This window comes from Sebastes fasciatus, chromosome 10, assembly GCF_043250625.1.
Source record: "Sebastes fasciatus isolate fSebFas1 chromosome 10, fSebFas1.pri, whole genome shotgun sequence".
Classification (NCBI taxonomy): Eukaryota; Metazoa; Chordata; class Actinopteri; order Perciformes; family Sebastidae; genus Sebastes; species Sebastes fasciatus.
Window position 1 is genome coordinate 27,711,551 of NC_133804.1, and position 12,671 is coordinate 27,724,221.

Here is a 12,671-nt window from a genome sequence, read left to right on the forward strand (position 1 = left end):
ATTTAGCATTAAAAATAAGCTCAAATCATAACATGGCAAACTGCAGCCCAACAGGCAACAACAGCTGTCAGTGTGTCAATGTGCTGACTTGACTCTGACTTGCCCCAAAACTGCATGTGATTATCATAAAGTGGGCATGTCTGTAAAGGGGAGACTCGTGGGTACCCATAGAACCCATTTTCATTCACATATCTTGAGGTCAGAGGTCAAGGGATCCCTTTGAAAATAGCCATGCCAGTTTTTCCTCGCCAAAATTTAGTGGAAGTTTGGAGCGCTATTTAACCTCCTTCGTGACAACCTAGTATGACATGGTTGGTTCCAATGGATTTCTTAGGTTTTCTAGTTTCATATAATGCCAGTATCTTCAATCACACACTTTAAAACTGGGACATTGCGTTAATGCATTAAAGAAATTAGTGGCGTTAAAACTAATTTGGGCGTTAACTTTGACAACCCTTCTCTAAATCTATCCTCTTTCCTCCCCTCTCACTTTTTCCCTGTTCTATTCCTCCTTTTCCTCTCATGAGTAGCATTAAATATTCTGCCCATCATTACTTGTTCCTATATTCTCCCATCTACCTCTCTCTCCTCTCTCTCTCAGTAGCTAGAGGAGGCCAGATATTGTCTCCCTGCACTGTCTCCTCCTCTCTCCATCCTTATTTAGAAGCACCGAATATGTTTCGTGCTTCCTCCATCTCCCGGGGAACATTTGCCTCTTGCGTGTAAGAGAGGTGGTTGGAGTGAATTTGCCCCGTCAACGCGATAAATGTGTCTGTAGCTTCTCACGTTGTTGACTCCAGGTTGTCAGTTTGAATTTGGTATAAGAACTGAAGCTGGACCTGCACACTTAACCCACTCCTTGTTATACATGCACACTGTTATTTTTTAATGACCTCGTAGACAAAAAGCATCCATGTGTGGTGTGATGACAAGGAAAGAGATAGTTGTCAAATTAAGAAATTAATTTTAGCCATTGAATTTACATAATTTGTTTAAGGGTAATACATCATGCTTATTATGGCGAGACATTAGGCAGCTCAAGTGCTTCGTCTTCAAACAGCAAGTGGCTGATACTTTCTGCAATATGGAGCAAAATACGATGTCGCAAAGCTCCTAAATCCCTGAGCAAACTATTAAAGTAGCTGTTGTGATTTGATCATTATTTACGCTTCAGTACATGGGATTTTTCTTGCCTAAAATATGATCAGAAAAAGATTTTGTCAGACTTATTATAGTGTTGAGGTGGAAGAAAAAGAGGAACACGCCAACACGTTTTTCAAGTCTGAAACCGAGATACAGCTACAAGTCTGTTCAGAGCGGCTTCCACTGTCGTCTGTAATTCAAAAGGGGACTTCAAGTCAACTTCTGCATGACAAACATGAAGGGGTTTTACCGCTTCACCCACTCTACTGCTGCCACAGACACACATTTGAAACTTCCCCCTTTGCCACTCTTCAGAGCTGCTGCGTAAATTATGCATTAAAGGGATAGTTCGGGTGTTTTGAAGTGGGCTTGTATGAGGTATCCATATTCAGTATATTACCTACAGTAGATTTATCTTGCCGTCAGACAGCCCTTTCCGATGAGGAACTGAAGCCGTTGTATTCATCTATGCTCTCGCCAAAGCCTCCAGACTCCAGAAACCTGTCATTTTACCACGCAGAACACGGGGGTTGCTGGTCTGTTATTAACCAAAGTCACACAATAACACAAGCAAACTAACCAATCGAGGCAGCGGTAGATAAGAAACTCCCGTCTTCTGTGAGGTCAAATTTCTGCTTTTTTCCAATGCAGTCTGGTTGCTTTGGAAAGAACCTAGACAACAGCATAATTTTCCCGTCGGAAACATAGACTGTAAAGCTGTCTGGCAGCAAGATAAACTGGTGAAAATGTTCTAAATATAACGTACACTTAAACTGATTTAATTTTTTTTAGGTAAGCCTTTCTTTTAGGTGGCTAAAATACGTTTTGCTGCCACAGCAGTACATTGCTTTGCTCCTGTCTGCTTCTCCAAACTGGGGGCGTGCCGACCGTCATCTACTGTAGGTAATACACTGACTATGAATAAGTACCTCATACAACCCCACTTCAAAACACCAAACTATCCCTTTAAGGTGGCACAGCCTTTAGTTTTGAAGATTCACTGTCTCCCGATACGGTGTCACCGGTCAAAAATGTCACGCGATTGTTTTTTCTGGACCACATGTTTTGCTTTACCTCCACAGTTACATTAGTTTCAGTGTTTACTTCTCGTTGTGAGGAATGACTGAGTCATGTCCTCTCCCACCGTGACTCCCCCGTCTGGTGTGGACATCATTAAATGAACACACCTAGAGTCACAGTGGCTGGCGGTGTCGGTGGTATTCGCCTGCAGCACTCCGGTAAGCAGCAGCAGTCAGAAAACAGGCCAAATGAAGTTTTACTTTACTACGTGTACCCTTGCAGACTTCTGATTAGTCATAATTCCCATCAGATTTCTCTGCTCTCTGACTCGATGCCATCGTGACTGAAGTAGGAGATGGTGACGCACCTAACAGCTGGAGATTCCAGTTGGATTATTTTATCAAAGAAAAAACCCGGGGCTCAGAGCTATACTTCTCCTCAAGTGTCTAAATAAAGCAAGAAACAAGGAGGAGCTCGTTGCTCATCTTCCTGTGAAGATGAAAAGTAATTTTAAAGGTTCTCCATACGATATCCAGAGCATTAATATAGCATCAAACAACTATTCGCTAGTAAAGATATAGAGAAGTAATGTCTACCTGAGCAGAGAATGAAGTCCCTCTGTGTGTGTTGCAATCAGAGCTTCTCTGTGCTTTGTTGACATAGCCCCGTCGGCCGCACATGCTTTTAGTGCAACGTTGTAGCGTAGAACCCACCCTCCGGTTCCCCCTCAGGTAAACACTTTTAGCTCTGTTGCCATTGTTACTGTTAGCACCGTTAGCTGCGAGTCGCCAGCTCAGCCGCCGCCATGTTGATATTGACTGTTGATAATGAGCCATGTGGAGGCAATAAAAATGCTCTCAATCTCGCATAGGGAGCAGCTGCTCTGCAATGTCCTCGTACGGCGGTTACAGCTGATAACGCCTTCCCAACTGAAGGCGCCGCTGTGTAAGTGTAGCACCCACTCCCAATGCAAGCATTTCTCTTACCACTGCATTGCTCTCAACAAGGCAATGGCTAACAATGAAAACAATGTCAACACTGCTGAAAGAGCTAACAGTGTTAACCTGGGGAGAACCAGAGGGTGGGCGCTACGCTTCTGCAACGCCGCCGTCAGAACGGTGGACAGAGAATGGTGGGCTAGCCAGTGGGGCACGCTCACTAAAAGGCACACGGCCGGCCCGGCTATCTACACAAAGCAGGAAGAAGCTCTGATTACGACACACACACACAGAAGGAGAGTGACTTCATTCTCTGCTCTTAATATAGAACATATAAAGAACCTTTAAAGCTAGATATGTTGCCAGCATCTGACAGGAACGGTTAAAGGTAAATGGTCGAGGTGATAACATACGACAAAGGTCACGAGTCGGCCGATCTACAGTGTTGAAAACAACTGTTTTCCTGACCCTCTGCCTCTTTTTGGATCTGAACAACTCGCCCACTGGCTGTCTGTGACATTTACCAATAGTGAGGATGTGATGTAACCATCATTGCGGTTAAACTAGGTTAGGCCCTGGCAGTTAGGGGCGGATGCTTATATCACTGTGGTTATCAAGTGGCCACGTGTAGACGAGAGTAACTGTAACATCAGCGCTGCAGGAGTAGAAAGAGCCTGAGAAGGTGTTAACCAGAGTTTAAGAAATTAAAGTGATTTCATGGTTCAGTAAGTTAAAGTATCGGATTAATAACACTGCCTGTCATATTTACAGGCATAACGGGAATAGACAAAGTCACATCATAGATCACACTATGCCGTTTGTTGATGTTATTACTCCAGTATTAATGTTCTAGCCGCGACGCCAAATTGAGCCTTTGGCGTAAAGTGGCCCCTTCCTCACTTCCTCAACTACACACCTGTAAAGTTTCGTGACTGCATCTTGCACGGATGCTACCAAGTTGACAGAATCTGTCCACAGTCAGACAGAAATACAAAACACCTGGCAAAGTACTCAAAACCTCCTCTGTGGTAGTTCCCGACCACATTTTGCCACGAAAACACAAACAGACTGCAAAAGATGAAAACAATACCAACCACACGCTGTCACGGCTGGTAATTAACTTTGGTCTCAGATCAAACTGACAAATTGCTTCCTGTTACAAAGTACAGACGTAATGAGGTGGTGAGAGTCTGTTGTGGCAAAAAACAAACAAAAATAAATAAATTAGGGAATCATAAAAATTCATTAATTAGACTATTGCCTTACTGACAGTTTTTAACATTTAATTAATTATATTTTGTTCATTTGTTTCATGGAGGAAAATTAACTACTAAAGTTTTAGGCTAATTTCAGTAGTTTTATGATTTGTAACAGCCTGAAGTTTAAAAGTTAAAAAGCTTCCTACCTCTTACCGTTCAACATATATATTTAAATAATTAATTAACAGTATTTTTAATAATTTAAACTGCCTGAGGATTTTTTTTTCTTTATCTGTTCAAACCTCCCTGAAAGCCGACATGTCTTTTACATGATAAGATTTATCAAGAACTCCACATGTTGCTTGTCACACAAAATAATAATCAGTATATTTAGCGACAGTTTTGTCTAACTCTATAGCAATAACAACATTAGTAATACAAATGTTGCATGATTTTCATTATAATAAGATCAGAAAGCACTATAAAGAGTTGCATTTAAAGGGACGTTTTATGCTGTTGTGCTTTCTCTTTCCTTTAGTGTGTTATTTTGTTTTTTTGTTCATGTAAATGATCTGCAAAGTTATAAATGCCTTACTTGAATTTAAAAAAAAAATAATACATCTGTATTCATGGAAACTTTTGGTATTATTTAGTATAGAGCTGAAATGATTAATTGTTTTATCGATTAGTTGTCAACTATTAAATTAATCGCCAACTATTTTGATAATCAATTAATCAGTTTGAGTAATATTTTAAGAGGTCTATGACAGTAAACTGAATATCTTTGAGTTGTGGACAAAACATTTGAGGAATTTTGAGGACGTCATCTTGGGCTTTGACATTTTATTCTGACATTTCATAGACCAAACAACTAATCGATTAATTGAGAAAATAATCAACAGATTAATTGGCAATGAAAATAATTGTTAGTTGCAGCCCTACAGTATAGTTATTCTAGCAATAATAACCTTAGTAATAAGAGTTTGCATGGTTGTCATTATAATTATTATTAATAATTTGACCCAGTTACTTGGGTGGTGGAGTAAAATATAAGATTATTCACCTACCTTCCTTGACATTTAAAAAAGTAATACACCTGTATTCATGTGGCATTGGTAAAAATGTTTGTATGAAAATGGGGTGCAAATGCAGCACATTTACCCACCGTAGAAATCCTGGATCCATCTTTTATTTAGCACTGTCTGAGTGTGAATAGTTTAAAGGCCATTAGTAATTATTTATTTTCAAGTTTGAATGTTGTGAAAGAACGTCACCACACCTCTGATCTCAGATCAGATTTGCATAAGTAAACTTATAAAGTACAATTAGAGGAGCAAAACCAGCAATCAAGTTTGTTTGGTGGGAAACAAACACTGATTAAAGTGTCATAACATGTTATTGCTTATTATAATAAAGTTTGACGAGCTTCATAATTGTTTTCCTGGTGTCACATAGAACAAGTTTTTCCTCTCTTGCTACAGACTTGTAATTGCATAACTCTTCTTTTTTTCCCCTCCCTGTCGTCTTTCAGGAAACAAAAGATGAATTTTGGCCAGCGGTAGCTCCTCCCCATTCCTGCTCTCTCTCTCTCTCTCTCTCTCTCTCTCTCTCACACACACACACACACACACACACACACACACACACACACACACACACACACACACTCTTTTACCCTTAAATGCAGCAGCATTCAGCGTGTGTGTGCAGGTTTCTTTTTAGTGCGAGACAGACGGAAACACAGAGAGATTTGCTGTAATAAAAAGTGAGAAAGGGAGGGGAGAGGAGGTAGCTAGAGGAGGAAGGGAGGGAGGGAGGGGTAAGACAGATAGAGAGAAACCGGCGAGCGAAGGGGACGGAAGGGAGGGGAGAGAGAGAGAGAGAGAGAGAGAAAAGAGGGGGAGCACATGTGTATGCTTGTCACTAAGGGGCTGGGAGAAGGACTACGGGAAGCGAGGTAGCTGGCCACAGCCGCCATATGCTGACTGGATTCCTGTTCATGTCTGCTGTGTGAAAACTGTAGGTTTCTGTTGTGTGCTGGCCGGCTGGGGAACACACCATGGGAAGCTCACATCTCCTCAACAAAGGCATGCCTCTAGGTAAACAACTAGCACTCTGCTTTTATGTGGGGGGAAACTGTATGTGTGTATGCGTGTGTGTGTGTGTTTGTGTGTGTGTGTGTGTGTGAGTGTGTGTACCAATATTTATGAACTCAGTGTACATTATTCTGCCTTTCCCCTCCCCCTTTCCTCTCCCTTTTTCCGTCCTCCTCTGTTTAATTTTCTGTATTATCTTTTTTATCGGCCTCTCTGAATGGTTAGTCTTTTCTCTAGCTCCCAGTGTGTGTGTGTGTGTGTGTGTGTGTGTGTGTGAAGAGGCAAATCTCTGCTATTGAAGGCTGCTTGAACACCTCCATTTGTGGCGACAGAAATAGATCTCTCTCTCTCTCTCTTTCTCTCTCCTTCGAGGGCTAGCAAGGACATGACACATATTTCCCTTTCATTGTGCTTCTTTTTACGGAGAGCGGTTGCCTTGACACACTAATCACACGCATGCACACGCACGCACACACTCACACACAAACACACACACACACACACACGCACACACACAGATAGGGAACTCAACTGACACACATATTCAAGCATGCACACAGCTGGATTCACATGCAGGTGACAGATGCTACTTGTGATAGAGGCTGGAAAAGACTATTCTAGAAAATGGGATCAAGGTGCTGCTGAGGAATAAGAAGGGAGGGGGGGGGGGGGGGGGGGGGTTGTTGGGTGTGGAGCAGGAGGAGGAGGAGGAGGGTGTGAGGATGATAAATGCTCATCCACCCTGAAGCTGAATATCTGTGGTCACCTAAATCTGGATTTGTGCAGCCGTTTCCCCCCAAAAAGAAACTGTAGAGATTGTGATCTGTGATGTCATCAACAGGCTGCGGGCTGTGTCTCTTGATGACATCAAAGATTAAAGTTGCAGCTCTGATCTTTTCCCCCCCTTTTTTCCCCCCTACTCGCTTCGGGAGTGATCTCCACATCCGCCCCTAACTATGCCCCTAACAGCTAGAAGAAACCAAGGTCACAGGAATAACGACTATGAATTATGAGTTCAGGGAGGATAGCCCCCTTTTTTAGGATGCTCGTGCACAAATCACTGCCGGTCGATAATTGTGGAACTCATCTGGTTATTGGATCTGTTTCGGCACACAGTGGAGATCATTGAACCGTTCAGGGCTGATTTAAAACCCTGCGGTGATTGATGGATGTGTTGATTCATGTTTCGGGAGGCAGGGGTCCTCTGATCCACGGCTGTTGAGTCGCGTCTAATCTGATTAGAAACACCTCGATCACTGACACCAACACACGCCAGTCACTCTCCCACAATCGCTTATGCAAATCTGACTTGCTGGACAAAATACTAGGGCTGTCAAAGGCAAATTTGTTTAAACGCCACTAATTTCTTTAACGCATTAATGCAACTTGTGATTTTTAGGTTGTAGCGGACTCAGTTTTAAAACTAGAAAATCTAAGGAATCCATTGGTACCAACCATGTCATTCTAGCTTGTCGCAAAGGAGACTAAATAACGCTCCAAAACTACCCTAAATGTTGGCGAGGAAAAACTGTCATGGCCATTTTCAAAGGGGGCCCTTGACCTCTGACCTCAAGATATGTGAATGTAAATGGGTTTTATGGGTACCCACGAGTCTCCCCTTTACAGACATGCCCACTTTATGATAATCACATGCAGTTTGGGTCAAGTCATAGTCAAGTCAGCACACTGACACACTGACAGCTGTTGTTGCCTGTTGGGCTGCAGTTTGCCATGTTATGATTTGAGCATATTGTTTTATGCTAAATGCAGTACCTGTGAGGGTTTCTGGACAATATCTGTCATTGTTTTGTGTTGTTAATTGATTTCCAATAATAAATATGTACATATATTTGCATAAAGCAGCATATTTGTCCACTCCCATGTTGATAAGAGTATTAAATACTTGACAAATCTCCCTTTAAGGTACATTTTGAACAGATAAAGAATGTAAGATTCATTTGAGACTAATCACCATTAAATATTTTAATCGATTGACAGCTCTACAAAATACTAAAACGTAATCTCACTGTCTCAGTTGAAGTATTTTGAATTTGTAGAGTGATCTTACAAGCTGATAACGAGTAATGTGATTTTGCTTAATGGCTCCAGGCAGTTTCCCACCAGGAGGAAGCAAACTGCTCGTGTTGTGACATGTTCCCGACTTAAGAGAAACCACAACCCGCCCGTCACTTTAAAGTACAATTAGTTTACAAGTCATGAAACACACCTGCACGACGCAGACTAAATATTAAAGGCTGCAACAGCGATGAACTTGTTTCAGTGGATTCATGGTTGTCTTGTCTTTGAAAAAAATAAAACTTTACATATCTAAAAGTACAGTTCAGTTTTGGGAATGTTAAATAGAGGTTCCAGTTATTTTTTGGCTGGAGGACGGAGGGCCAGCCCTACAAACTGAGTGAGTGACTGACAGTGATGATTGGAGTTTCCTCATTGGCCGTTGTTCTTTAAAAATGAAACGGTTAATTATTAACATCCCTAGTTTGGAGCATTATTTAACCTCCTTAGGGGGACAAGCTAGTATGACATGGTCAAACCCTATCTTGTTTTCATAATTGTTGGAAGCCAAAAATCGTAACTGAAGTTCGATTGATTGTACAGCCCACACTGGTAAATACCAAATTTCTATATTGCATAGCTCACATTTTAATTGTAACTACACCTCCATTATGAATGAGCATTCTGAGTTGAGCATTTGATTTAAGCTGGGACTCATAAGCTTGACTACTATTGTACAAAAAAAAGGTACAATTGACAGCACTTAGAAATCTATAAAGCATTAAGTGCTCAGCAAAGAGACTGTGCTCACTGACAACCATTGAAAGGCTCAGTCTATTATATCTAATGCACACGAGAGAAAGCTGCAGCCTTGAGGGAAACAGAAGCGAAAGATCTACTGAAAGGCTGCGGCATTTAAAGGTATGATTTATGCAACGATGGTAAGCCAATATGTACAGTCACATTTAACTAAATAACTTCTGCATTTTACTGAGAAACACTATGCAAAAAGGGAAATGTAATTGAGAAGCATGACAGTTTTAGACAGGTGGCATCATGTACAGAAGAAAATAGCAGTCCTATATCCCAAAACAACAAGTAGCAGGGAGGCTATAATTCAACTCAGATCTTAATGAAAAGCACAAATGCATTGTTGTTATTAGTTTATGAGTCTGTTTAGAGACAGCAGGCTGTCACAGTTTTGCTTTTGATGTCATCACACACACACACATTTATATTTGTTGTCTGCACTAAAATGCTTTTACTGTAATATTTTATTCATTATTATGTCATGTTAAACCAGTGGTTCCCAACCCTTTATCCTTAAGGGAGTAAACTGACGACCCCATAGTGACATATTTTATGGATATTTCATATTATATTCAACGCATAACATTAACGGTTCAGAACAAATGTAAAGCTGTACAATTAACCCAAATAGTAAACGCAGTAACTGCAGGAAGTTTGTGTAAAATGAGAGATTTGGATGAATTTTGAGCAGATTATTTCCTGTGAATATTACATCAGAGATGAGTTTTCCTGTTATTTTTAGGAACTTTTAATACAATTCTTAGTCTGTATTATGTTTTTTTTTTTTTATTCTTATCTATCATTCATACTTAATACGCTTGGCGATTGTTCTATCAGCTCTTTGGTTGTTTTAACGGTGTACTTTTATAATGCAGGATGAGGCTGTTTAGCAGAGTGTGAAGTTTCTTTGAATATAATACATGTGTTCAGGTCTTCACTGTGCCCGTATCCTGTTTATATCTTAAATAATAATCCAAACCTGAAAAATAACAATTTAACTTAGTTTTCTTCATATGAATGAATAAAATGCTGATATATAAGCTAACTGTATATTTAAAAAAAAAAGGTTGTCTTGCACCCTTTAAAATCAAGAAGGCCTCACGACCCTCCCTTAGAGGGGGTCAGGACCTGCAGGTTGGGAACCAGTGTTTTAAACAGTCTCATTGTTTAAAATCAACACATTGTTGTTGTTTTTTTTGCATTAATCTGAAAAAAATTGAAATGTGGTGGATGTAAATGTCTACAGTATGTACATCTGCTCCTGCCACATCTAGATAAATATAAAATAAATCTCAACTTGACCCTCTCTTCATACTCAGTAACAGTAATAAACAGCCTCACTGACTAATACATGGAACCAGTATGTGAACCCACTTAAAGACCCCCTGTGGTTCCTTGGACGCCAGTTTGGGAACCCTTAATCTATAATACAATAAATGCCTCACAGCCTTAATAATCCATTAATGGGGCGCATTTGTTCCAGAGCATCCAAACTGACCCCAATCCAATTGAACCTTCAAAGTGATTGTGACTTTCTTCTGCGTATTAACAGTTAATCCAATATAGCAGGCCGACGGCCATACAATAATCCAGTTAACGGCTGTATTTAAATGCAGTAGCTCCTGTAGTGCAAGTATTGTTTAAGACTGTGCTCCTTTAACCTTATATGACATCTCATGAACCAGCTGCTGAAACCCATCACACTGGATATGTGAAGCAATGAAGAGCTATTCTCCTTTATTATGGTTGCTTAATTTGAATCACGCTCAGAAGTTTATAGGTTGAAAATTATAAAAACAAAATTACAATGAAAAACTGCTACAAAATCAAATTAAATAAAGATATTTTTTAATAGTATGTGTTGTCTAATCACATGGAAAAACTGCATATCCAGCCTGCAATGCTTTTTTTTAATTATTATTTCTGTGGCCTCTGATTCAGTGCAGGAATCAGTGTGATGGGCTGCTAACTGACCTATGTAGCTACTATAAAGCTGAAAATGTGTGCTTTGTGTGGTTGTATGCCTCTGCCAACTAGTCAAGATGTGGATTACATAATTACTGTAACAACAAGAGAGAGAATGGTGAAAGTAATAATAACAAGAATAATAAATAAAATCCAAATAATATGAATAGATATAAAATAAAATAATAAATAAAACATAGAAGTGTCAGAAGCCCCATTCGCTGGCAGAGGTAGTGAGAAAGTGAGCCCTGAGTGAGGCCATATGCACGAAACTCCCACATATATTACGAACGACAAAACAGTCACTCGTACAATGATATACGGACCCAATGCTAATTATGAGGATAACAAGACATATAGGTAGAGAGGCACAGACTCAATGGGATGGTATAGGGGTAGAAATGAAACAGAAAAATAAAACGAGTGAATAAATAAAATACAATGAGCTTGGACCACGTCTGTCGCCGGCGTGGAGGCACAAAAACGCAAGTAAAACTGCCATAAAATTGAGAGATTAGTAAATATGCACAGAGGTGAGTTACCGGTACACCTGGAACTAAATTCTGCATATTCAAACTTTGACTCTGTCGCCACAGCTAAAGCTGCTGCCAGACATTATTGTTGGCATTCCCTCAGTTGTTATCTTTGTCTGTTTTGCTGCTGGTGGTGTGTTTAGTACTGGGAACAAAAAGCTGACGAACCTGAACTGACTTGCTGATACAGTACCTGCAAAATGAAGACCTTGTATAGGTGTGTTTCTGTGTGAACCAGTTTGTGTGAGAGAGATTATTGTTATCTTGTGCTAATCTATTTAGTTTTCCATAATATGTCATTTAGCTTTGGCAATAATATAACTTGAACATTCATGCCAACAAAGCTTATTTGAATTGAATTGAATTGAGAGGACCTGCATGGAGATCATAAGCACTTGTGTCATATATCACTGCGTATTAGCCATGTCAAACTGCATGGGTTAGTATGCTGGGCATGCACCTGTGTTTCTGTGTATGTGGGTGAGGCAAAGAGAGAGAGAGAGAGAGAGAGAGAGAGAGAGAGCATATGAAGGAGGGAGGACTGGTGTTGAGGGATATGTCCCGTCGTCCCCTCTTTCCTCCCTGGGAACTGAAGTGTGGGGAGAGAGAGACAAAAAAGAAATGCCAGGCTACCTGAACACTTTGTACCTGGACATTCAGGCGTTTTGAAGCATATAAATGATATAAAAGCGTGGCTTTTCTCATCGCTAGAGAGATATGAACGGGACGGGAGAAAAAAAAAAGGGGAAATGGTGAGGGAGATGAAGAAAGCCTGGGGAAACGAGACTGAAATGAGAGATGGAGATCTGAGAGTGAATCAGCAAGAGATGAAGGAGTGGCGAGATCAACAGTGAGGGGGTGACAGACGAGGATACGGGGGCTTTTTAACCACGCCATGTTGCTGCATGCCAGAAGAGCCAGTGACATTATAAATCAGCCGCGCTGTGGCTC

General features: G+C 40.6%; 1 protein-coding gene and 1 long non-coding RNA gene across 6 annotated transcripts in view; one reads left to right on the top strand and one right to left on the bottom strand.

The window, feature by feature from the left end:
• ctbp1 (C-terminal binding protein 1) overlaps positions 1–12,671 on the top strand; it is a 39,382-nt gene that overhangs the window by 3,078 nt on the left and 23,633 nt on the right. For 2 of the 3 annotated variants that reach the window (XM_074649248.1, XM_074649246.1), the window contains exon 1: positions 6,125–6,399. The exons of the other annotated variant lie outside the window; for it this stretch is intronic. In XM_074649248.1, the coding sequence (XP_074505349.1) occupies positions 6,360–6,399 (40 nt within the window). In that variant the 5' untranslated portion in view covers positions 6,125–6,359. Of the gene's footprint in view, positions 1–6,124; positions 6,400–12,671 lie in introns of those variants that run through there. 3 annotated transcript variants of the gene reach the window in all.
• LOC141775665 (uncharacterized) overlaps positions 1–12,671 on the bottom strand; it is a 90,264-nt gene that overhangs the window by 1,154 nt on the left and 76,439 nt on the right. The gene's annotated exons all lie outside the window — the stretch shown is intronic.